Genomic DNA, 26,976 nt, shown 5'->3' with positions numbered 1-26,976 from the left:
ACACAAACCTGCTGCACGGTCACTCCAAATGGGCCTTCCTGTAACGATATAAACACAATTCTTCTTGCCATTGATCATCTTAATCATTGTATCCCAATGTCCGGCTTCTCCTGCGCGCAAACGCTCCTCTAGATGCGCAAGTTAATCTCGCTACTCCCATTTCTTGTGACCCTTGAGGTCTTTTCCTTGCCCAACTTGTTAGATTTACTAATCATTCATATTACGCGGGGATGGGTGAGGGCTGTCGGAGCGGTGAGTGCTGTGGTGGCGATGCGGTATGCTGTCCATGACCTGACAAATCACCCTTACAAATTCCTCTTTACAACTAGAATGTTAATGTTAAAGGTATTTGTACCGCGCACAGTCACCAACAGAATTAGCCCCCAGGCACTCAGGCGGATCTGCAAATGAGAAGGTGGTGGAAGGTTAAATGAGTGAAGAGGGAGTAGGAAAGTGAGAAACGTGATGTCCTGTTGGCAGCTTCAGTTCGGTTTCCACCGTGCATGGAGCTTGGGTGTGAATATCAGATTGATGTGAGTCCTCGTGTGCTGTTGGTGCGATTTGTTTTTGTTATTGCGGTGTGAAGTGCCTGCGGTTTGCCGTGCGAGAGGGTGGTTGTGTGGATTTTTGTGTGAGTTAAGTATGCAAAAATTTGAGCTTTTGGGTTAGTGGGTTAAGTCTTAGTCCTTATAATTCTTGTTCCATGTATCTGGTTGTCGTATGGAGTAGGCATAGTCTTTCTCTTTTTCTTTCCTGTCCGTGTAAGTGTTATGAGTGATGGCATGGCAAGTTCCCAGCTGTGTTATTTCCGACCTTTGTGTACCTGGTTGAGGCGTGTATTGTCCCCCACTCTGGTATCGGTGCTGTATTTTTACAATCAATCGCTCGTTACCTAGCTATTTCGTGTCAGGGATCCATTGCTGCCTGTGTTTACTTTTTAGGCCAAGGTGTTATTGAAATATCACACTTACCCTTCCATCCCGATCTCTGCGTGATCACTCTTTGGTATGATTCTAGTTTATCTATCTTTCAATTAGTAAGTTGATGTGCCGTAGATTGTTCTTTCCTTACTTCAGTTGATGATCGGTAGCTGTTAGCTGAAGATAACTAAGGACATTTATCTAGCAATCGCAAGTCTTCCTTCCTTCACTCTCCACTGTAACACAGTACTACCTGCCTGCAGTCCGAGCTTTACCTTTCTCCATTTCATGCAGCATTGCAACATTGCAGTGAGGCCTGCTCCATCTCTTAATGTCCTCCCTACAACCTGACCGGATCCGCTATTGAGCGATGTTCATCCCTGCACCCTTTGATCCTTCTGTGTGCTCCGTTCATGCAGCACCACTCTATTTTCATTTATGGCCCGGGAAGCCACTCTCCCTACTTTCCGCAAACATTGAAAAAAATCCCTGGAGAACCCACCAACCTCTCATGCCATTTTATTTCAAATTCAAACCATAGTTAAGCATTGAAACCTTGCGGTGCCTGAATGTGTGTGATAAAATCTCATTGCTGCATCTTACAGGTTTTCAAACTACGGCTCCACTGCCATTATTCCTACAAAAATATTAAATAAAACAGCAGTATTGTCTGCATACATATCAAAATAGTATCGCCCTCCATCGATGAATGCCCCAGTGTGCCACACTGGGGCCATCGAGGACTCCTACCACCCAAATCAAAATGTGTTAAATGTTTTCTTTTACATTCATATAAATGATGGCATAGTCACAATTTGGCCTCTGTAATCCCCCAAAGTGGCCGCTGCCTCCACTGCGCGTCCACTCCTAATGCCAGCCGATGCTGCACCAAAAAGCGTGCCGCTCTACGGCTGCCTTTCCCCCTGGTTGTGTGGCATCCGTCTAGTCGTGCACCAGGCCCATTCCACACTTCCACCCCTGAACTCTATGGCGCAGTGGCCACCAACCCCAAGAGAAGAAGGAATCGATAGGTGCACTCCAAATTGAAGGATCAAAGTTAATAATTATATAAAGCACTTAAATAAGTCCGGGTGCTGGGGAGGAATACAAGCCCTGACACGGGGTTTGTGAAGAACATAAAACAGAAAAAAGTGTCTAAATATAAAGACACTCCCGTCCCCTGCACACCATTAAAGCTGATACACAATCAGTCAATAGTAGTAAAAAGTTTTTTACTGCCAAAAAATAAGACTTAGTCAAAACAAGCAGTTCTTAGCACTGTCGTTACCAAAACACTTCTGGTTAGCATGGAAAAGTACAAACAGCCAATAAATTCAATACGGCCATTTATAGAACGAGAAAAGTATTAAAGGACAAATGAAACAATGATGTGTAATATAAATTACAATGGGCAAAGCCAAGTAATATTCTTGTGATAAACTCAGGTGCTCTACGCGTTTCGGGGAACACCCACTTCTTCAGGAGCAAAGTGATCTGAAATTATATACATTGAAAGCAGACATCAGTAACATATATACAATATTATATTGTTAGTGTACACAAAACTTGAGAAATCCAAAACATGAAATATAACAAATGTTGCCTAATTTAGAATGCACACAGGCATCCACATTAACGTAGTTGCAATCAACCCAAAAACAATTATATAAGTATAACAGTCAGACTACCCATGGGTGTGACTCCAAAGAAGGGGAACAAGGATAGGCCTCAAATGGGCATTCAAGTATACCGAAATAGCAAACAATAAAAAAGAAATGAAATGGAATGCAAAATACCAGGGGGGAGAGCGGGCGTACATATTGGGTTGACGGCAGCAATGACTGGCCACCAACCCCAAGGCCCAGCAGCGTGCGGGTCCATTTCTCTCCATCTCCAGTGCTTTAAGTGGGATTTGAAATCGAGGGGGGGGCCTCTCCTTAGACGGGGTGGCTTAAAGACACGCCCCCTAAAACGATCCCCTCCCCCCAACCCACCTCGATTAAGGGCAGGTTGGGGGGCGGCTGGTAAAAAGAGGAGCTGGGGCACACTGGCATGATTACCTTTGATACGCCCAGTCCCTGCTTTTAAACAGAAGGTGCTGGACGTACCAAAAGGTGCGACACCAGTGTGCCCAGCTCGCACCAGAAGTCGGCCCTTTCATTCATGGGGCCTGCTTTAACTAGGGATACTTGAATGAAAGGTCTGCCTGCTGTTGGTGTCTCTGTACTTGAAACAGGATGCGGGCTGGAGGGCACAGTCTCCTTTTGTTTGCGAGTAACTAGTCATCACCCAGTATGAAGCCATGCTGGGTGATGACTAGTTACTTTGAAACAAAAGCAGAGCTAGGCAGTGCAGCACTCCTCCTGTTTTTGAGTACATAGACATCAGGCAGCCCGCACTGCACGGTTACACCTGCTGCTTGTTCTTTGGCAATGCCTTTTGCTTTCTTTTTTCTAATCCGAAGTGTTGACACCTGCAGGCAGCTCGTGTAACCGTGCAGCCTCTACACTGGCTGCCTGAGGTGACAGCTGTCTGGGGCTGGGAGGGGCGGGGGGGTGCGTACCACTTAAAGCCAGAGTATCTCCCCCACATGCTCACTGCTACCAAAACCTTCAAAAGTGTCTAGTGCCGTGCACACTCGCCGGTCCGGAAGCCTTAAAGCGCGGCTTTTGTGGCGGAAAATGAACCAACATTACTTAGCCGGAAAAACTTCCCAACGCCTGAAGGGCCCCAGCACAACCCAGGCCACTCAGCAGTTCAAACCTCTGTTAGCATGAAAACGTTCCCATGGCCGTCGGAGTGCCCCAGCGCATCCAGGCCACTCGGCAGTTCACAAACAAGAACTCACGTTGCTGTAGCATGCAGCATGGTGGCCGCTGCCCTGCAACGTTCTATCGCCTTTCAATGGCAATCTTTCAATACCCTTTCCAAGGACAACTTTTAAACGACTGCTGAAGTGCTCCTTCACAACGCAGGCCAGTTGGCATTAACCAACAACTTGTGCACTGAAGCAAGTGGTGCGGCGGCCTCACGCAGCATCACACAGCATTCGTTTAACAGCTACCTTGCCCCCCTGGCCCACATGATCTTACCTTCTCTCCTCACTTCTAGTGTTATTCAGACAACACACAACTCTCCTTCAAGCTTCCCTCCACTGCTTCTTCTTCCCCTCTCATTCCTGACTGTCTTCTATTCAGGCATGGTGCACTGCTAACAATCTCTGCCTTAATGCCAGTAAGACTCAGATGCTTCTCAATGGGACCCCAGCTCCCTCCTACACTCTGGCCGCCCTCCATGGGTCCCCTCCTCTCACCCTCTTGTCAGGCAAAAGGCTTTGCGGCTCAACTCCTTTCCTCAGATCGCAGGCCTTGCCAGGAATGCCCACTTTCAGCTGCGCACCTCCTCAGAGGCATGCTCCTTTGCCTCATCTTCCCCCAGAAACTCCATATCTCCAGAGCTCTGGTCATCTCTAGGCTGGGCTATTGCAACAGCCTCTTCCTCTGTCGGCCTTTATCCTCACTTCGACCCCTGCAACTAATCCAGAATAGGACTGAGAGACTTATCCTTGGCCTCGAGCCCAGGGACTGCATCCCTCCAGCCCCAAAATCTCCCTGCTTGCTCTCGGGTTGCTGCAAGGATCAAGTTGAAGACCCTCTGCATCATCCACAAATCTTTCTGGGGTCTGCAACCAGTGGCGTCCCTAGGGTAAGGCCAGGGGGGGCTGGGCCACCTCTCTGAAATCGTCAACCCCTTGCCCCCCCACCCCCCAAATGACCTGCCTGGGCTACTCTCTGCACTGTCTGCAGGGCTGCCTGATGTCCACCCGCAAGGCGCACACACGGCCGTAATGATGCCGTACAACAATGAAAACTAGTTAACTTCATCCTGCAGCCCTCACATCAGAATGGATTTAGTGCACAAAACTGCTAATTATGGGTCATTGGTGACTTAATGGTTCTGTGCCTACATTCTGATGGGAGGTGAGGTGCAGCGTTGTGGTAGTTGGTGTGCACAGAAGCTTCTCTGCAGGAGTGCTTTTGACGTCACACATTCCCTTTTATAGGTGGCCCCTACTTTTGTCTTTGGCCTCTGTGCCCCCCTAAATTTGATTTATGGCAAAGCTGCTGCCTGGAACCCCACTTCATCCAACTCTCTCTCCCTAAATACCTCCCTACTAGAGCCCTTTGGTCTTCTAGCTCCAACTGTCTGCAGATCAGATGCTTTTCCAAGCAGAGAGTTGGGTGGGGGGGGGGGTTGACCTCTTACGCAGGATCCTCCTTCTGGAATTATTTAAAATATGTAACTATTGAAACGCTTGTCATCGTTTTCTCCTGTTTGGGCAGCACGTGTCCCTTCTGCCGCTTACGTTATTCGCCATTTTCCCAAGCATTCTGCCTCTGCATCATTGCTCTATGGCATTCCAACATGGCCGTTTTTGTTTTCCTCAACTTACTGTTTGTGGCCTGGCTCTGCTCCCCCTCCCATTGGTCGCACTTGGCTTGGCAAGCCAATCACGGCAACCAGGAGGCAGGAGCCAGCCCATCCATACAAGGCCCACATCGAATACCCCTGTCAGCTCCCTGTCTGCTCCCTGTCTGCTTCAGGTATGCTTCCCACCCCCCTCTGGGCCCCCTGTGTTGCTCCTATGTGCCCCCACCCCCCTCTAGACCCCCCCGTGTTGCTCCTATGTGCCCCCCACCACCCTCTGGACCCCTGTGTTGCTCCTATGTACCCCCCCAGACTCCCCCTCTCAACCCCTGTGTTGCTCCTATGTGCCTCCATCCCCTCTGGACCCCTGTGTTGCTACTGTGCCCCCACCCCCTCTGTACCCCTGTGTTGCTACTGTGCCCCCACCCCCTCTGGACCCCTGTGGTGCTCCTATGTGCCTCCACCACCCCCCAATCTGGACACCAGTTTTCCTCCTATGTGCCCCCCCATCTGGACCCCCGTGTTGCTACACTGTGCCCCACACCCCTCTGGACCCCTGTGTTGCTCCTATGTGCCCCTCCACCCTCTGTGGACCCCCTGTGTGCTCCCCACTCACTCCTCTCGACCCCTGGGTTGCTTCTATGTACCCCACCTGGACCCCCATGTTGCTCCTATGTGCCCCCCGCCCCTCTGGACCCCTGTGTTGTGCCTATGTGCCCCCCACACCCTTCTTGACCTTTGTGGAGTTCCTCTTTGCCCCTCTCCCCCCTCTGCAGGAACTGTCTTTATATATTTTGTTCAACACCGTCTTGTGGCCACTACTAGGTTTTTGACTTTTTTCCTAAGGACGCATTGAATAATGGTGTTTCACCCTTTCTCAATCCTTTATGCTGGACTTCCACTGCACTTCGTTCTCTAGGTGGCTCTTGAATCATGTTGTATTCCTCATTTCGAATCCTGGTTTGCATTGGATTGTTCTCTTGCATCATTGTTAATTCTAACTCGTGCAACTGTAGTCTCTCTCCCCTGTTGTGTCTTAACTCCTTTCCACCCCCTTCAATGTCCATGTGCCCTGTGATGTCTGTGTGCCCCCCACCCTCTCCCTAGGTCCCCCGCAGGCCTGTGATGTCTACCCACCTGAATTTCCCGCTCTTGCTGTCCTACCCCCCCTCCTTTCACTGTATCCTTAGCACTTCTACTATTCATGTCACCTGACCTGTATGATAGCTGCTTTTTTGTCTTCCCCAACCCATCATTGGTTTCCTCCTACCTCTCCCCTTCCAGCACTATCTGAAATGTCTTCAGGCCTAGTACGTTAGTCGCATGTTTTGTTCTCCTTCCAACTGTACCCCTACCCCTGCCTCTTGTTTAATTACGGCACTACCTCAATTGTAGTCTGGTATTGTAAGGTAGCAGCTTGTCCATCTCACTCTCCTGCCCACCCCTCATCCCCTCTTTTCACTGTCAATAGGTCTTACTCTATCATTAATGTCTCCTGACTTGTTTGATAGCAACTTGTTCGTCTCCCCTGCCCCCCTCCCCCAATTTGTTTTCGTCTACCTCTCCCACCTCTCCCCTTCCAGCACTATCTGAAATGTTGTCAGGCCTAGTACAAAAGTTGCTTGTTTTGTTCGTCTCCTTCAACCTTACTCCAACCCCCATCCCCACCGGCCCCCTCCTCTTGTTGAACTCTGACACTACCTCAATTGTTATCAAGTATAGTAATGTAGCCGCTTGTCTGTTTCATGCTCCCTCTCCCTCCACATCATTGTTTATAGCACTTTCACTATATGAAATGTTGCCAGGCTGATTACGATAGTTTTCACATTCTGAATATCTGGAGGACTTGTATGAATTTCACTGTATTCTCCCATGTTCCCTCCATGCTTTGGAAGCGCTTTGAAACACATTGTGTATAGGCGCTATAAAAATAATCAATCCATGGCCTTCCTGTCCCTCTCAGGCTTCAGCCGGATCTCCTTAAGTTCCAGAAGCTCCTCAAGATCCTCCTTTTCTCTTGTTCCTTCCCCCTGCCCTCACTAATGCCCCTGTCGGCTGCATTTGACAGGCAGCCTGGTTCCTTCGAGTCCTACATGGCACCAGGCCTTCTTGCCCAGTCCACGCCCGTCCTCGCACTTAACATGTGGACCTTCACTCTGCATTCCCTGGCACTTGTCCACCTGTCCTCCCCTTTGCTCTAGCCTAGTCCCTGGGCCCCCGCCACTCTGGACCCACACCCCTGCCCTTGCACTCTCTCCTTCACTTCCCACCCTAGCATTATCGCTTTCTGCTCCTACTGGAACTCTCCCGGTACTCCCCCCCCCACCCCCCTCCGCCCTCACACTTCTTGTTACTGCACTTGCACGACCCGAATGACACATGGCCAAGTAGGACAGATATTATTATTCATCTTCCCTGCCCCCACTCGCCTCCCTTTTTTGTCTTGTGGCACCTCGAAACACCATTTGATGTATAGGTGGTTTATAAATACCCAATAAAAGTTTTTTAAAAAATCAAAGAAGGGCCCACCATAGTTTTGAAACAAGCAATTTCACGTACCGGCTGAGCGCCGCAAAAGCCCCATTCTGAAAATGCGTAGCTTATTTTTTTCCCCCGTAACTCGCGACCCATTCAAAGAAAGCAGTGTTATGGGCGTGCGGACACACTGTCTGCTGTGGCAAGCAGCTGACTGCAGCTGACTGCAGCTGCCGGGATGCAGAAGTCCTCAGTGGAGGAAGCGCTGCTCACCCTATAGATAGCCTAACGAGGTTGTGCTGGCACCTAACGTGCTCGAACCACTCAACTGCACTCAGTGCTGCAAACTCCCTCTTGATGGATCTTCACTGCAACATGAGGTGGTCTGGCGTTTTTCGGGCTGCAAAAAGTGCACCTCTTGCAGCCCGGGTATTTAAGTGCCTCCCAGGACCCGCTGATTCCACTGGACCCCTGGGGCATTCCCCTTCCGCCTCCTTCAGGGGAGTGGCGGTGAGTCGAACGCAGGGGGCCAGAGGGGCAGCCCAGTTTGCCGGCTGTCCCTCTAGCGCCCCCTGTGTCCTAGCATGGGCTTCATGCGGCCTTTTAAGGACCTGCAATTACCTCTTTCTCATAGTGCCAACAGACCCTTTCGCTGACAGGCCGATTTGAACCCCTCACTGCTCATTACCTTAGCGAGAAGGTGTCCACTTAAAATAAAGCTCCCCTTTTAAAGGTTTGCTATGAGTCTGTCTGGTGTTATGTGGATGATTGGCTCTAAACCTCTTAACTCTCAACAGCATGCTGGCAATTGGCGACACAAGGAATCTGTTTTCAAGCGGCATTATATACAATAGTCGCAATAATGATCTTGAGAGAATATATTTTGCATTGTGGGCCTTCAGTTTTCCTTTCAAGATGTGGGAAATAAAGCAATAAAATTCTTTTGCCTTAACATGTTTCTCTAGGGATTTACATCTTGAATGGTTGCTATAATGTGATTTGTGCATTCTGTACGCAAACTATCAGAGCTCTGAAGTTTCCCACGGCCATATGTGAGAAGGCCATGCAGTCCTGTTTTTTCACTTTGGATTCTGGGACTTATAGTTTTTTTTTTCTCTCCCATTGGAAATTTAGGAAAACTTAAAGTCGCAGAATTCCAAGGAAAATTGGGACTGGGCAGCATTCTCAGGCATATGGTAAACCTGAGAGCTCTGCTTTATAAAACATTGTATGCTTTGAAAATCCAAAACTTAAATATTTGTGTCAAGTGGAGCTTGGAAGGGTCTGTGTTGAAGTGGCTGAACTATGCATGGGTTAACATTCTAGCTTCAGTGTTTAACCAAGGTGTGTGACCCAGAGCAAATCTTTTAATCTCTTTTAGCAAAGCGAACTCTTTTGAACAGTGCCAATATTCATTTCCTCCCCTATTGAGTTGCATGGGCCATCCAGAGTACTGCCTGTCAAGAGAGTGAGTGAAACTCTTTGCTATGCCATTGTATGCTTTTATTGTATCTTGTTTAGCACACAGTATCATTTTCACTGTGTCTTGGAGTTTCTGGATCTGCAAGAGGTGGAATAAGGAGCTACTTAAGAGCAGCGCAAGTCTTTTTTCGTTGAAGTGTGCTTGATCTGAAAATATAGGGTTTTCTGTAGTGTAAGATTTTTGTATTGGTTAGGTTGTCAGAAACAGTAGTTGGTGTGCACTCCACGTTAATGATGTAAATTGTTTGCGTTTGAGGTGTTTGTTGGAGTGTTGAGCGTTGTCTTGATTTATCTGTGCAGGGATTTGTGTGCTTTTTAGGTAAATGTAAACCTATATCTACGGTGGTGTGCGTTCAATTGTGCAAGCTCTGTTCTTCGGTGGGTGATTCGTATGTAGAGATGTGCTGTTGGTTAGGTAGAGATGTAGAATGATGTTCAGGTGGTTACTCTTACCATTTCTTTCTCTACATATCACTTCACGACAGAGGCGTTGCTGGGGGGGGGGGCTAAGGGGGCTATAGCCCCTGGTCTTTTGGTTGAAGCCCCAGATAGAATCTCAGGAGCTACAACCAAAAGGCTAGCTAGCCCCGAGTCCCGACAGTCCCGACATTAGCTTAGCCCCGGATCTTTTCCAGATCTAGCAACACCCCTGATTCACGACAACTGGAGACAACAGTTTGCGCTTTGGAAATGCAGCTGGTAGCATTTATTTGCTTATTAATGCATAAAAGTGACTGATGCAACAGGAAAAGGAATTGTCAACAGAATTGGGACAGAGCTTAAAGGCCCGACCTTAACCTGAAGAACCTGGTTGCACAGGGATATGAGAAATAGGCGTGGTCCAGTTTGAACGCCACAGAATTGAATTGGACCGATCAAGTGGCCATCTATGTCTCTTAAGCTGCTCATTGTCTGAAACTGACCATTCCTAAAGGGAGCCAGGTTGTAGCAATACAAACCTGCCTGGCGTCTCAGTGAAATAACAAACTCCATAAACTACTCTGCTCCCAGGATAAGGTGTTTGGAAGAATCGCTAGAGAAAATTCTTCTGATCGTCTGAGAAAAAGATCCAGCAGACTAAAAGCTTTGTGGTACTAAATGGGTTGAGCGCCATGATGCTGTGCTGATTTTCAAAGGATTCCTGCCCGTTCTTAATTGTGAGATTTCAACATGGCCATCCTTACCCAGTGCTAGTAATCTACCGAAGGCCATTGATGGCAAGTTTGTAGTGGCCCTGATGATGCTCTGTTAGAAGTGTTGCAGGGGGTTAACCTTGGTTTGCACAGCTGTTACCCTGATTGGCAAAACTATAAATCTCTTGGAGTAATGGTGCCTAGAATCACCATTTTCGGCGTTTAAGGGTTTGTGGGCTGCACTTGCTGAAGGAATGTATCTGCAATTGAGCGAATCAAGTCTCACTTCAAGGCAGCAAAACCAGGCAAATATACACACACACAGTGCAAAGGTTTACTACAGATCTATTGAGTTTGATCCATTTTTAGACTCCATCCTTGTTGATTTTCAAGATACTGTATACACACCTTTTGCACTGATATGGAAATATTTTTAAACTGGAATCCTTCACTGACCTATTGCCGTGCATGAAACCATATGATCCACTTCTTTTGTTTAGAACAAACTGACATTAAAGGAGAGTATGAGATGTGAATACACGCGCAGCGAAGGACGGCGGCCCATGCCATTGGTGCTTTTGCAGTTTATCCGCTGCATTGGTTCCCAACCATCTGGCAGCAACAGTCAGTGGGCAAAGCTGCTTCTCAACTTTGAGATCACTGAAGACCTACCTCAGGTCAGCAATGAATGAAAGCCGCTTAACTGGGGGTTGCTTTACTTTTTACCCAACGAGAATTGAGTGAAAAAACGATTTTGCATTGTAAAACTAGGCCAAGTATTTCTCGTCAATAACAGTGCATGGTTATATGGTTGAAAATGACAGCTGACTTAGGTCTTGGGAGTGGACATCCGAAATTGTTTCGCCTAATGTATTATCTCCCAAGTTCCTGTGTAAGAGTTGTTTTTACTGGCTTTCTAGTCTGAAAGTGCTGACCGCTCACAGAAGCACTTGACTTTTAATTGGTGCTTGCTGTGAAATACGTACTTCATATTCAGCACCATTTAGAATTAGTGCAGACATAAGGCCCCACTTGGTGTAGAAATGTCTGTTTGAGGGTAGGGAGAATGGAAGTTAATTTATTTGCATTAAAATTGAATCAACAATTTATTTATTTATTTTTATAGCAAAAGGGGAGAATGGAAGTTCCTGCTGGCCTCGCAAGCCCCAACCCATCCTCTTTCCCACATGACCCTCTTTGAAAACCTGAATCCCCACTGAACTAAGACCACAGTGATTCCTGGCAAATCGTGGTCTCGGGAAGAAATCTAATCAATGTCCGCAAGGGACACAGAGGTTCAAAGTATGTGCCTGTCCAGCAGCACGCGTTGCCACCACCCCATTTCACTTCGGTTCCAGCGACATTGTCCTCCAAGCGGCATTCAGTTCCGTTTGAGCATTTTGTTAGTGGCCTCTGATGGTGTTGTCTCGGATTTATTTCTGAATTTGTTTTGTCTTTAAACCTTGGGTAGAGAGGCAGGAGCATCCAGGTCTCGCCTCGTTTTAGAAGTATGGCTCGTGCGTGATTGCGTGCTTCACAACTAACCCGTGTTTTCATGGTAGCCACATGGGTCTCCTGCTTTTCCAGAGGCTTTTCTTCTCCTTTGTTTGTTTCTTCAGTCCGGAGTTGTGAATGGCAAAGAGAGCCTACTAATAGGTGGTGTCCGCGTGATCTCGAGCAGCCAGTGACATTTTAACGAAGCATCTAACTTTAAAAAAATGTTTTAAAAGGATCTCCTTTTCATAACCAATTAAACGTTGCATTGTTTTTCTATAAGCTGTAAAAGGCCTACTGTATTACTTGTGTGTTTTCCAGCTTGCCTACGTTTCCCTTTTCTGGGGAAAATAAGAATGATCAGCAATATATTAAAACTTTCTGTGCTAGTAATTCATACGGTCATTCCTTCTGGGCATGCAATGCCCACTTGGTAGGATTTCTTTTATTTATTGCACATTTTTAAGGAACCTATAAACAAGTGACTCCAGGCGCCACAAGGTAAACCAGGGTTTGGGGTAAGAGGGGATAGGGGAGAACAAAAAAAACCCGGTTCTACTAGGCCTTGTGACATTCGTACCATGAAAGTGCAGTGAAAGCAGAAGTGCGGGGTGAGGAGGGAAGGTCGGAGCGGTCAGGCTGGGACAAAGAAAGGAGTGGATGGGGGAAGGCGGGGGCCCCAGCGGCTGGGCAAGGGCAGGGGGGGCCCAAGGAGCGAAATTGCCAAGGGGAAACAAAGGATAGGGGGAAGCTACTGTGAGGGCAGGGTGGACCAGAATCCGGCTAGTCAGAGAAGGGTGCCTGAGGGCAAGTGCTGGTTAGTGGTACTGGGGAGGACTGGTCGAGGAGGGCCTGGACCCTGTAGGACTCATAAGGGGGCCAGGCACCAGTCGCAGCAGCACAGGACATTATCAAGGGAGGGGGGACAGCGAATGAAGAGGAGAAAAGGGAAGTCATGATAAGCTTCTGGAACTTAAGGAGATCCCGCTCAAGTCTGAGAGGCGCAGGGAGGCGGTTCCAGAGAGGCATCTGCCGAAGAGAGATCTACCCCCCACTCTCTACTTGGTGAAACGTCTGATCTGCAGTGAGTTTGAGCAAGAGGACCAAAGGAATCTAGCAGGGCCGTATTTAGGCAGCGAAAGTTGGATGTAGCTAAGTCCCAGGCCCCAGAGAGCCTTGTGGATGATGTCAAGGGTTTTGAATTTGATCCTTGCAGCCACCAGGAGCCATTGGAGAGATTTTAAAACTGGAGAGATGTGATCCCTGGGTTTGAGGCAAAGGATAAGTCTTTCACGCCTTGCAATTACCTGGCACTTGCCCTCCTGGCCTCCCCTTAACACTTGCCTAGCCCCTGTGACACTCTCCCCTCCCCCTTTCTCTTGCCCTCTCTCCTCTTTACCCTGAACTTCCCTTCCCACCCTTGCACTTCACATTTCTGCCAAACCGGCAAAGCCCCTCTCCCTCGCACTTATTACTGCACTTGTACGATCCGAATGTCACAATGCTTAGTAGGGCCGTTATTAGCTTCTGCCCCCCCCCCTTTTCTTTTTTGTGGTGCTTTGAAACACTATTTGTTGTATCTGCACCTTACTAATATCCAATAAATATCCAAAATATTCAAAAGGAGTTAACATAAATGTCCTGGAACTGCGGGCGGTCTTCTGGGCCCTCAGGTCATTCTAGACTCAGCTACAGGGAAAAATGGTGCAGAGCTTCACGGACAACACCACCATGTTTGACATCAGGAAACTGGACAGGACGCGCTTGCTCGCGCTCTCCATGGAAGACCAGTCTCTATGGCACTAGGACATTCTTCAACGCATGTTTCTCTTCTCGTTTCACCTGGCAGACATCAAGAACACTATTGCGAACTCTAGCAGGGAGTGCCACTTGAGCGAGGGAAGTCTTCCTCAGATTAGCCTCTTTGTGACAGCTGCCAAATCAAAGTGTCTGATGTTTGCCAGTAGGTATACTCAGCCGAGCAGTGTAGGGGATGCCTTCTCGTCATACTCGGAGGGGCTCTTCCTGTACACCTTTCCTCCAATTCAGTTACTGCGACGTGTGATCAACACACTCGGACGTTGCCACTGCAGGATGATCCTCATCGTGCCGGCAGATCTGGTACTCGGACCGTCTCCATCTGTCAGTGGTTCTGGCCATCAAACTGCCTCCACTTCCCGACGACCTCTCCAGAGAAGGGTCAATCCTGCACCACCCAGTGTCACTGAGCCTCATGGCCTGGCACCTGCAGTCCTAGAATTTGGACACTAATTGCTGCCTTTGGAATGCAAGAACATCCTGGCCAGTCCTCCCTCTAGGTTGGATTGCTACTGGCACAAGGGGAAGCACTTCAGTGTGGTGCTGGGGTGGCGCAAGATTGTGCTGCTGCGCATAACCGCTCTGCAGCTCCTCCAATACCTGCTCTCACTGTCCAAGGCTGGTCTTGCCCATACATCGATCAAGGACCACCTGGTCGCCATATCCCAGTACACACGGGGTCCGGTCAAGCTCTGCATGTGGCCACACAGGCTTATTAAGGAATTCCTCAAGGGTCTCTTCAGGATTTTCCCTCTGGTAAAGGCTCCGGCTCAACTTGGGAACGGAACGTGGTGCTGTCCAAGCTCATGGGACGTCCATTTGAACCAATGCATCATGCCCCTTTGAAGTTTCTGACATGGAAGTCTGCTTTACTGGTGGCAGTCAGCTCTGCCAGGCAGGTCAGTGAGTGGTTTTGCAAAGTGGTTTTGCAAACTCATCCTACCTTCATGCCAAAGGTTCCATCAGACTTTCATCTCAATGAGCTTTTAGTTCTGCCAGTTTTTTTTCGCGAACTCTTATTCGCCTGCTGAAAGGGTGTTGCATTCACTGGGCGTTGCTTGTGACCTGAAGTTCTATGTCGCATGCACAAAAGACTTTCGGAAGTCGTCAGCTGTTCGTCAATTTTGAACCTGTGGGACATGGAAAAGGCCCTGTCTAAGGCTTCCATCTCCAGGTTACTCTTTGTCTGTATCATGCCAACAGACCACTTCCAGACCGGCCAAGAGCCTACTCCATCAGAGGCATTGCAGCGACCAGTGTTTCTCTCTGGTGTTCCTCTGCTCGACATGTGCAGGGCTGCTACGGGAAGGTCTAGCCACACCTTCACAAGATTCTGTGTCGACAGGGATTCCAGGGAGGAGTCTCGGATCGGCCAAGTGGTGCTATGCAACCTGTTTGAGGTGAGTCTGTTCCAGGGGTAAGTGTAGTCCTCTGTGAGCATTGCCACCTCCCACGGTTGTGTCTATGTACTGCTGTATAATCTTATTCATGAGCATGTGAATCCATGCAAGACCCTATGCTGGAGAATGATCAAATTATTTACCTGTAACTCCTGTTCTTCAGAATGGGTCTTAGATGTATTCACATGCGACCCTCCCTCCTCCTGTCTTGCTCTTCTTGGTTGCGGGAGCGGGTTACCAACTCTGCTGTCAATGTGCTATGTATTTTGCCACATGTAACTGGTTCCTTTCTGCGCCCTGATGGCAGAGGATTTGTGTGCGCTACACAAATTAAATTAATAATTAAAATTAAATAATGCCACTTAACGTATGCTACCAAATCTGAAGATGGCCACAAGGGGTGAAGCTTAGTAGGACGAGTGCCATTGGCTTGGGGCAGTATGACCCAAAGGACACTGATGGGGGTATAGACTAGAGGAGCAGTTTCAAGTTTAAAGCTAGACCGATTTCTTTTTTTCGGATTCCCAGCCTGACGACGGGGAGTATTCATGAGCATGCGAATGCATGCAATGCTGGTGAACAAGAGTTACAGGTAAGTAACGCGTTCCTTATCTCATCTAGTGCAAGGGGGCATGTTAATGTTCTGCTATTTCTCTGTCATTCTTCTGCTTATTGCACATGTTCTTCCTCTTTCCAAACTGCATTCTGGTTTTGTAGTGTGACATAAAAAAGAAAAACAAAATGAAAAACGTACTGTCATAGCCGTTCATTGACATTTGCCAGACATGTCCTTTAGCAAGCAAAGGTTATACAAAATATGTCCAGTTATGGGAGGCTTTCAAAACAGTTCATTGCTATTTCTTAGCTGGCACACTGGCTTCAGGGTTTGACATTGAGATTCCATGAGCAGGAGCTAAAACCAGCTCCTGGGTGTTGGGCATCACCCTGTAGGCAGGGAGTTCCGTATGGGAACCAGGAGCTATCGGAGATGCTCCTTTACCTTTTTGCCCATTTTGCATGAACCATTAGGTTTAAATGTGTATGAAATGTGTTATTATTCTTTATTAACCTGCTCAAATACTCAAAGTTAATGTCACACTTGCATGTTTGGAAAACACTAGTTGGCCTTCGGGGCCAAAACTAGCTCCTGGTAGCTGTTTGTGTCAAGCTAACCAGGCTCTACTATGCTAGAAGCAGGAGCTAAATAGCTCCCAGCTCCCTTCATTTTCGAACCCTACACTGTACGGCAGCTTTTCTTTGGGGTTTTTGTCTTCCGGTACTTTTAGCCTGTCAACATTTATGGTCCTACCTCTGGCCCTCTTGTGCAGCAAATTCCTGACCGAACTGAAACAAAAGATGTGCTTTTTTTGTAGTGGCAAGGATCTATAAACAGTAGCACATTTTTATATAGCGCTTCTATCTAGCGCATAGTATAAGTGAAAAGATCCCTCAAATCTCACTAACAGTTTCTAGGTAGAGACCACGAAAATAGATGTTTAGATTTGGTTTATGGGGGTGTTAGCCACGTTATGATAACAAATATTGGAATATCAAATGTGTGGGCTCGTCATTTTTTTCTCTACCCCTTAAATTCAATGCTATACAATTTTGACCACAATTAGTTGCTAAGTATTATATACATTTTTTAAGTTTACATTCATATTGGAGCCATGTCGTCTGTGTCTTTATTTTGTAAGGGAGGTTGCAGTTACCCCAATGCTATGATTTAGTTACAGCCCGTGACTGTCAAGATTGTACTGGCCAATAGCCCTCGTCGTGTGCGCTTTTGCCCACTAGGCTCGTGGCGAGGCACGAGTGTGAATACATGAGAAGGCGTTCACTACAAACGCATCGAGGAAAGGCTTGGACTTGTATTGAAACAGGACTGAGTTGCTGGGCGCATCAGTGCAAGCTATGGTTTCCAGGCGCAATGCCCCCTCCACCCGCCTTTACTTGATTCAGGGACGCAGCATGCAGCGACAGGAGAAAGGTGTAGACGGCTCCCCGCAGCTGACATTGTAATTCCAGACTCGCATGAGATCCGCAGGTCTTGAAATGTGCTTCCGGGGTATTCAGTCACTAATCTGAGAGCTCAGGCATTTTTAGGCAAGCCGCTCTGTAGAAAAGTGTGTTGTTTGTTTTGGTTTGCATTTGGTAATTAAGTGTGAGAGGTGGAGCGATTTAGTTTGAATGTTGAGTTAATGCCCTGTTACAGCAACAGACTGTGTTGACGTTGTCAAACCTGTTAGTAAAATAGTAATGAGGGAGGATGGCTGTAATGTAAGTCCAGGCACACACACACCCTTCGGGTGCAGGTAACTGGAGCGTTGTCTCCGCCACTGCTCATTCCTGCCCTGGTGAGCGTCCGAGTAAAGGCCCGTCTCTCTTCTCTCTCCGTGCAGCGGACAATGAAGGACGCTTGATCGCCGGCCGGGGAATAAATGGCGTCCAAAGTCACAGATGCTATAGTGTGGTACCAGAAAAAGGTAAGACTTGTGTTAACTCGGGTGGGGGTGTTCAAGAATAGGATTACACACCTATTTAAACCAAAGCACAATGGTTTTGGTCCGCTGAGTTTCTGCCACTTGAGAGGTTTTGAAATTGTTTTGTTCTTTGTTAGACTAAATGAGGCCGTGGTTCATTTGAATTGAAGCCAGCACAAACAGTGTATTTTGAATGTGTAATTGTATTACCCGAAAAACCAGGACTGCATAGGTTGTAAACTGATGGCACTTGGTCAGCTGCCCACATTATGTTGGGACCAAGGAAGATCTTGCTGCGATGCTCACATGTGTTCAGTCCATCAGAGGCCACGTCCGATAGCTCGCTCTGTGCTTTTATTGAGTCATTTCTAAATGGCTTTTCTGTTTCCTCTTGGGAATGTCACTTTAATAGTAACTCGTTTTCTGGTAGGTTTCGTGCTTGTCTGGTTTCTTCATTTTGCATTTATTTTCTAGTAGTCGCAGCTTAAAGAAAAAAACGTAGTGTTCATCTTATAAAACGCGTTTAATACCAGAGACCAGTCTTTAAGCACGGTACCAGGATTCAAACATGTTGCTTTGCCTCATCTGTCTTCCAAGACTTTCTCTGGGCTCCCCTCCTATGCACTAATTATGCTAGGAGTTCAGAATTGGTGTAAGAATGGATTTCATATCAAAACTAACTTTTTCTTTATATACACACACACCCTGCCCCCGCCTCCGAATTTGTGACATACAGCACCTATGTGAGCGCGAGGCAAGTGTGCCAAAGGCGCCCTGTAGGCAAGCGTATCTGTGCAAGTCTGGGCCCTGGAGGGACCGTGGGCTGCTATACTATTTTATTTATATTTTTCTGACAGTTTTGTAACGCCCAGGCCCAAGGGTATTTGCGTTTTGTACAGGAATAGATTGAATATAGGACATGAATACGACAATGGCATAGAGTGACAACAGTTATTACTCATATTTGTCCAACAACCAGTTCTTGCCAAGTTTCTTGAAGGTGGTGAGTGAATGCTCTTTTCTGATGTGCGTGACGGGTAGGGAGTTCCAGAGCGTGGGGCTGTGACGCAGAAACTGCCAGAATCACTCACTGCCAGATCTTTTGCTCTTAACGCGTGGGGCGGTCACTAGAGTACTGGCGCTTGACCTAAGTCCTCGCACAGGGCCAATTTTGGTGATGCAGCTGTTGAAGTAGGAGGGGGCTTCTTGGTGGATGCAGCGTTGTGCGATAGCCAGCATTTTGAAGTCTGTGTGTGCTTTGATGGGCAGCTGGTGGGTTTCACGTCTTATAGCTGAGTTGTGGTCCGAATGTTTTAATTCAAGGGCGGCGCAGAGTGCTTTATTTTGGAGTAGTTCTAGACTGGACATGTTACCGGATGTTGTGCCCATTAATACTGCATAACAATCTACTTTGAAGAGAATCTGAGCACGTGCCAGTTGCTAGGAGAGAGGCATTGCCTACTTAGTGAGATGAGTCTTGTGGTGTAGGCAGTCGATGGGGCTACTGGCAGAGTACCTCGAAGTCTGCTTCGAGGTAGTCTGCCAGTGTGTTTGTGTTTGAGGATGGGAATGGTTGACCCATTAATACAGATGGAAGAGAAGGTGGCATCCAGGCGTTTGAGCTGATGTGAGCCAAAGATGAGCTCTGTTTTTTGTCATTCAGGCATGCATTGTGAGTGGCCATCCAGTTTTGGATTGTGCTGTATACTGCATTGATTGTGGATGTATGACTGGTATGGTCACCTGTGATGTGAATGCGAATTTGGGTGCCATCCGCAAAGTTAGTGAAACTGATTCCTATCATCGAGCAGATCAAAAAAGGTTTGTATATGATGGGGAGAGGCACGAGCCTTGCAGGCCGCCCAGAGGAGCGGGTTTGGAGTCGGCTGAAGATTCCCCGATGAATACTCGTGTGGTGATATCACTGATGGGATTTGATCCAGGCGCAGGCTTTGGGAGAGAAGTCGAAGTGCTGAATGAGGTGGAGACATAATGTATCATGATAAACTGTGTCAAATGTAGCAGAGAGGTCTAATGGTAAAAGGATTGCTAGATTGCCTGAGTCTCGGATGGAATCCATTTGGGTTTTTAGATCTAGCAGGGCCATTTCCGTGCTGTGCTTAGGGCGAAAGCTAGATTGCCTTTTGCAGACAAGGTGGTTTTGCTCTGGGAAGTTTTGGACTTGTCTGTATGCTAAGTGGTCCAGGATTTTCAGAAGGATCTAGGGAGGTTTTTTAGCAGAGGTGTGATCAGGCGGATTTGATGTTAGTGGGCATCGTGCTAGTCGTGAAGGTGTTTGCAAATTCCGCAATGATTGGGGTTAGTATGGAGGTGCAGCGCTTTACTATGTGAGCCGGGTGGGGGGGAGGGGTTACCTTTGCAGATGGGTGGTTTCAGTGTTTTAATGGTGTTTACTTGCTCTTGTGTGACTTGAGTAAATGTGAATGGGGGCGCGGGTGTTGGGGGCAAGGGACCCGCTGGCGTGGGCAGCAAGCTCAGGTGAGTTCTTTGCTAGCAAGGAGGGCTTTTTTGGTGTTAATCTTGGTAATAAGTGTCTCGATCTTGCTAGAGAGGGCATCTTGAATCGTGGTACGCCAGGAATCTGTCTGTGCATGTATAAAATCTCTTGTCGTATTGGATTGAGCTCACGTAGATGTCAATGAAGACAATTCCCTGTTAAATTACAAAAATATGAATGCATTAATTTAAAAAAACAAATGTCAAGAGACCAACATCAAATATGACCACCATATATAAATACAGTGTGGGCCACTCTACAATCAGGAATTGGTATAGGAAGATCCAGCATGAATCTGTAGCCAGAACTCGGAAGGTTTTCACTGCCAAACAGGCTTCTGAAACTATTAGGCACCTTGTTGAACTTTTCCAAGGTAGACACATTAAATACTGCCAGTGGATTGCAGTCATTCATGATTGTTTGTTTTTTCGCCTGTTGCTACTGTCCTTTGCAATGTTTATTATTTGGACTGGTTTTTGGTTATTTTGATACAGATGGCCGTGCACTTTTACCTGTGGCACCAAGGCCTCTCTGCACCTAGGAGATGTTTTTTGATTGGTTGATAGACTGATTATATATATTCACCAATTGATCAGTCGACTGTCTCTATTTCTGATCTTGGCATCACGAACCCGGAGGTGACTCCTATAGTTGTACAGGTTGTTCCGCATAAACCATTGGACGATCTGGTGCAGATGGTCGAATGCAATAGCAAACAGCAAGACCCTCAGCTAAAAAGCCCTGCTAGAATTCCCCTGGTCTCATCAATTGCTGCTTTAACAGCCCCAGTGGAGTCTGTGTCCCAATCGCCTGATCTCCAGAGTGCTCCCATGTTGAGGGAGATTCAGTTGCAAGTACAGAAATCCATTGACTTATACTTGAAGTCTCTGCCAAAAAAGTCCTCTCAGTTCATAACTCAGGAGTCCCGTGACGCCGTGCCCCTCATATCTGTGGATGACCAGACTAAGATTCACCCCTTACAATCTGACAACATACGAGCTCCACAGTCCTGTGGCCAACCGGAACAGAGCCCAGATGCCCACAATGCCCTGCCAAGAGAAGATAGCTTCCCGAAAACGACGGAGGATCAAATCAGAGCCTCTGTGGAAGCATACTTGAAGCGTAATGCCAGTCTCAATCCTCAGATAAACGTATTACATCAGCCTCAAGCTTCTATTTTCACCTCTGTCCCCATCTCTAATCAAACTTCAGTTTCTCGACAAGAGCTACGAGATGAGATCAAAGCCTCTATTGAAGCCTATATCCACCAATCAAATGAGATGAATCCATCTAAACTGACAGAAAAAGGGTTTCCTTCGCTCAAACCCCTTATACAGGGACCAAAGGCGTTTGTTCCCATTGACCAAGATAGAAGAGCCCGTTCTCCAGGCAGGCCACCAATACTGTCGAGAGATCGACCTGCGCAGACCAAACCGAAACAAGGCCCATCTCATCATCGCTTTGTAATAAAATGTCGAGATGCCCCATTTAAATCCTATGATCTGAATCGGTCAAGTATCCTCAACATCTGTGCAGAAGTTCCGGCCCTCTCAGCTATTTCATCACTGGATATTGAACAGATTGAGTTTATAAACCATGCGGACCTGTCTGTTGCCCGCTTATACATTCGATCTTTATTGATAGCTGAGACCTTGTGGCAGGCCAGAATGGCATTATTTGACCTGGGGTTCATTTTATCACAAGAAACAATGCCTGGTCCTACAACACTACAGGGCCACATGTCACGTATATTCACATCATCCTCCAATGGCTCTTCGCAACAAGAAGTGACGAACCGAACAAGACAAGCATAACTATGCCATGATACGAATATTCTAACTTTGATCTCGTGGAATACACGAGGTCACACCCATTTGAATTCTATACCAAGCAAGGACTTAAGTGACAGTAACATTGTTGCCCTTCAGGAAACATGGCTTGTCCGGCCACCGATTTGGGACTTGCATACCATCCATTTTACCCCCGCAGAAAAAGGCGCCCACGGTAGACCTAAAGGAGGGCTTATACTAGCAGTAAAAAAGACCTGTGGACTAGAGGCAACCATGTGCAAGGTTCCTTCCGGCTCATTCCAGGTAGTAAAGCTATCTAATACTCACCATAGAATAGCAATTGTTAATATCTATTGGTGTAGTAACAGACTAGCCTCCGAAGAATTTTTTCAGCAACTTGTAGAAATTTTAGATGGATTGGCCATCGAAATTGCCTTAACACATATTCTGATACTAGGCAATCTCAATCTACATCTTCTCAGAAGGGCCCTTGCCCTTACCGGAAGATGAAATTAAATGGTCATCTATCATGGCTGAGCGCAACTTCTTGAGGCTAAATGGAAATGTGAGGGGCGACTGCCCCGCCCAGCCAACCTGGCAAAGAGGTGCCCAATACGCTATAATTGATTACATTTATATTAATGCTAAAAATGTTAACTCAGTCCGAAAACTGGAAGTTCTTAACACAAATTTAAGTGATCATCATAAACTTAAACTGTCATTACAGATTGGCTATGCACAAATAACACAATGGTTTAACACATATGTAATTGGGGCTGTCGTGAATAATGGGAGAAATAGATTGTCTTGGGACAAAGAAAAATTGAGAATTCTCAATTGCAACCTTGAGACCATGTATCGGAGTAATCTTGTAGTTAAAGATTATACAGCTGCCATGCAGATATTTACTCGAATTATTCCAGGCCATGGGCAGAATAAACAGCGGCACACTCATGCCCATGATTTGGAAATACGTTATCGAAAATCTGACCTAAGACGGGAAATTCGATATTTGCGGAACTTACAAAAAATAAATATGGCTGAAGAAATAAGAACAGCCAAACGAAAGTATAAAAAATGGCTCAAAGTAAAAAGAGCCAAGTTGTACGAACTGGAGGGGAAAACAATGCTCAAACAATTAGTTAGAAAATCCACAGCTGGTATTTGGGCCCTACTCAATCGTACATCTGACATTTCCCAACATGTAGCCCAAATAAACTCTATTTCCTCTGAGACATGGCAGTCGTACTTTCAGAAACTTTATCTCTCTCCCTTTCCTGACATGCAACTAAATCTGTTTGTCAATGGCATCAAAAGAACTCACGTTTGATATTGACGACATCAAATTATGCATCTTGAAATTGAGCTCGTCCCGGGCAGTAGGCCCAGATGGGCTGCATAACGCCATGTTATAAAAGCACATTGACGAATGGGCAGGTATCCTTTATCGTATTTTCAATCATGTGTCGAATTCTGGTGTCATTCCTGAGACCTGGAAAAAATCCATCATTCTCCCGATTTACAAAAAGGGTAATCACGAGAATCCCAAATCATATAGGCCAATTGCATTACTAGATTGTCCTGGCAAATTATTTGCCAGATTACTCTTGAAACAATTTACCATATGGCTAGAGAATAGCAATTTACGAGATCCATTCCAAACTGGTTTTTTGCAAGGGATAGGCACTGGCATAAACATCATCACCTTATCAAGTCTTATCCAACGAGCCTATCAAAGAAAACAGCCTCTATGTCTTGCCTTTATCGACTTTCAAATGGCATTTGATGCGGTGCCAAGAGAGCTCTTGTACAAAAAATTGATTGATGTTAAATGTCCATGGTACATTCTGAAATGGATAATCCAACTATATACCAACACTACAATTCAAGTAAAACTCACCAATGACGGCCTATTACCTTCTCCAATTGTCACAGCTAGAGGCCTGAAGCAGGGCTGTTTACTAGCTTCAGCCCTGTTTAACTTCTTTGTCTCCGACATTCACCAAAACTTTATCAAAGTGATATCTGATTCTCCTAGAATCATGGGAGTTCAGATTCAATGGCTACTCTATGCTGATGATATGGTCCTAATGTCACACACTCCCAAAGGCTTACGTCAACTATTAGGTGCCCTCGACGTCTATACAAAAGCAAATGGCATAACAATTAACATTGCTAAGGCAAATGTCGTTCAATTTGGCACTAAGAGGCAAAGCATATCTCAGCTTTACTGGCCTCTTCAAAACAGCAAGATCATTGTTACTAATGTCTATGTGTATTTAGGTATGGTCATCTCCAATCTGTGTGCCCCTGATCAGTATAACAAAAAAGGGCTTCATAAACTGCAAATCTGCATCTCACAAGCTAAAGTCATTAAAGCGAGATACTGTTAATTCTCTCTTTTACCGATCCTCACATACTTTAAACAAAAGGTGGGTCCAGTCATTTTATATGGTGCCGAGACCCGCTGCATCATGTCATACACCTACTGGGCCACCAGGGAAGGTCCGTTTTGGAGACAAATTTTACAGTTACAAGTGGCAATGGTTGTGAGGTTGGTAAAATATGAGTTGGGGCTAATTTCACTATATGCAATCTACAAGTGGAATTTATGTGCCTTATATCGCAAATGCCTCTTAAATCAAGCCACAACAGGGATTACCAATATCATATCCATCTATCTACTAAGATCTATGGACACCTTTCCGAAAGCATGGCGGCAAAAAATCCAATCTATCCTAGGAAAAGCACAGATAGATCCAGCCTTATTATTCGAGAATCCAGATAAAGCGAGATCAAACATCTGGGAGGCTTACTGGATTCATACACGCCTAGCCTGTGCTAACTTTAAAAACTTTGAGGTTTTTCCATTCAAACTTAAATGTTATAATACAGTGGCTGACTACTTGGTGAGGTCTCCTAACTCAAGTCACCGTAATGGTTTCTTGAGATTCAGGCTAAATTTATGGTTGACCAACGATGTGTTGAATCGCAGGGACAGTGTTAACAGCTATTTGCCCTGCCGATTCTGTGAACAGCATCCAGAAACGCTTCACCATCTATGCACTGAGTGTGATAGACTAGTATCAACCCGCTGTACTCATTTTAAACCCCTATTTTTGGCCCAAGAGATCCTGACCTCAAAACATTTATGGGTCCTATTACTCCACACCAACAGAAAGGCCGTAAGATATGCTGTGGTTAATTACCTGCATCAGCTCAAAATACCAATGTATGCAAAGCCAAAACTTCATTGTAATGTTTAAGCATATTGTATAACATTCTTGATTTTTTCTTCCTTTTTTGTATACACTACATTTATGTAAATTGTTGTGAATTTGTACATATATGATTTATCACTTGTTTTTAAAGTTGAAAGGTCTCGATTGATCGCGACCAAATCAACTATTAATAAAAAAAAATTAATAAAAAAAAAAAAGATAGACTGATTATATGTATGAGTGTGAATGAGAGAGTATGCATTTTGGAATGATGCTATCAAATTCTAAACACTATTTATATATGGTTATATTTGATATTGTGATTTGATGTTTTTCTATTGACAAATTTATTTAAAAAAATAAATATATTTTTGTAATTTAACATGTAATTGTCTTCACTGACATCTAATTGAGCTCAATCGAATACGGAAATATATTTATGTTGCTTTTTGATTCTCCACTTATCTCTATGCCAACAAATGAAGCTTGTGGAGCACCTCATGTCTTTGTGAATGTGGCAGAGAGGGGTGGGATTGGAGTGTCTATCTCTCGGAGGATAGTAAATAGTTCTCTACTGCTGGCGGTAGTATTGGTGATTGAAATGGATTGTGCCCTCCCACGTATTTCTCATCTTTGACATTGAAATCTGCTTGCAGCCTGCGTTGGAATTTTTTTTTCATAGGGTCGATCGTCGTGCAGCGTCAAGTCTTGGTTCTCTATGGCTTCTGTTGCGTCCCTCGTGATGTCGACGCTGGTATATGAAGCACACGTGCTGACTGTTTCCTCAGTTCAGTTTTTTTCCACATTGATGCATGCTTCTGAGCTACTCGCCTCAGCGAAATTTCGATAAGTTTCTCTACATATCTTTCGATAAATGTCCTCGACACCAAAGACTGGCTTCAGGTGGGGTTCAGACTGTGGAGAGAAAATGTATATCGCATACCCTTGCTGTGTCTGTCTGGTGCTTGGGGTCGGGCTACAAAGTCGACTGTGGCTCATGTCCATCCTTAACTGTCAAGGCCTTCTTGGAAAGGAAGGGAAAACTCGATGCAGATGAGCCCTCTCCTAAATCCCTGGCCATTAACCCATTAAAAAAAAATCATCCTCCGAATCGAGAGATGTTTCTTCCATTAGAAAGCGTCCAAAACACAAAGACGTTCGAGGTCTAGTTCACGACACTCCTCCTCTTCTCATAAGAAGAGTAAAAAACAACATAGATCGTAGTAGTCTTCCTCTCCCGAAAATGTTTATTTTCCAAAAAAGAACTCGACTCTGGCGGAATTGATCGAAGATTACCAGAGGCAATTTCCCCCGAGTACCCCTCTGAAGGAGTCTGAGAAAAAGAGCCACTCTTCAGTGATTTAAGACCAGTAGGGAGTCTTGTGTATCGTCTTGCGTGCCTTAAGGCCCGGGAAGAGAGACTCCTCGACACAAGTCGAAGGAGTCTTGCTTGACGCACACAAAATAGCCTTTGACTGGCCTCTCGTAGCATTTATTTTTGGTATCGAAGGCGTTTATCGCCTGTACCTTCGAGGCATGTAATCCATCTACAGCCAACAAAGCATACTAAATTGTCAGCCTATTGACTGACTTGAACACCATTCAGCGCTTGAAGACAGCCCAACCTATGGCTGATATATGTATGTATTTTAGTAACATTCCTCAACCTGATGTCTTCAGGCAAATGGGATAATTCGAGGGGATTGGGTCCTCCGACGTATTCCATATCTATGATAGTAATCACGACAGCTGTGCTGCTTCGGAAAAATCTTTGTGTCATGCGTCGATGACGTTGATACGCTGTCCTCGAGGGC

At 46.1% G+C, this 26,976-nt stretch overlaps 1 protein-coding gene across 2 annotated transcripts in view; it reads left to right on the top strand.

Annotated features, from left to right (window-relative positions):
• The window catches only part of PHTF2 (putative homeodomain transcription factor 2), a 1,000,056-nt gene that overhangs the window by 337,431 nt on the left and 635,649 nt on the right, over positions 1 to 26,976 (top strand). For both annotated transcript variants that reach the window (XM_069628039.1, XM_069628040.1), the window contains exon 3: positions 17,553 to 17,636. In XM_069628039.1, the coding sequence (XP_069484140.1) occupies positions 17,592 to 17,636 (45 nt within the window). In that variant the 5' untranslated portion in view covers positions 17,553 to 17,591. The remainder of the gene's footprint in view (positions 1 to 17,552; positions 17,637 to 26,976) is intronic.

Source organism: Ambystoma mexicanum, chromosome 12, assembly GCF_040938575.1.
Source record: "Ambystoma mexicanum isolate Mex_15411 chromosome 12, UKY_AmexF1_1, whole genome shotgun sequence".
NCBI lineage: Eukaryota > Metazoa > Chordata > Amphibia > Caudata > Ambystomatidae > Ambystoma > Ambystoma mexicanum.
Note: the sequence above shows the minus strand (reverse complement) of the source record. Positions and strands in the feature narration are given on the sequence as shown.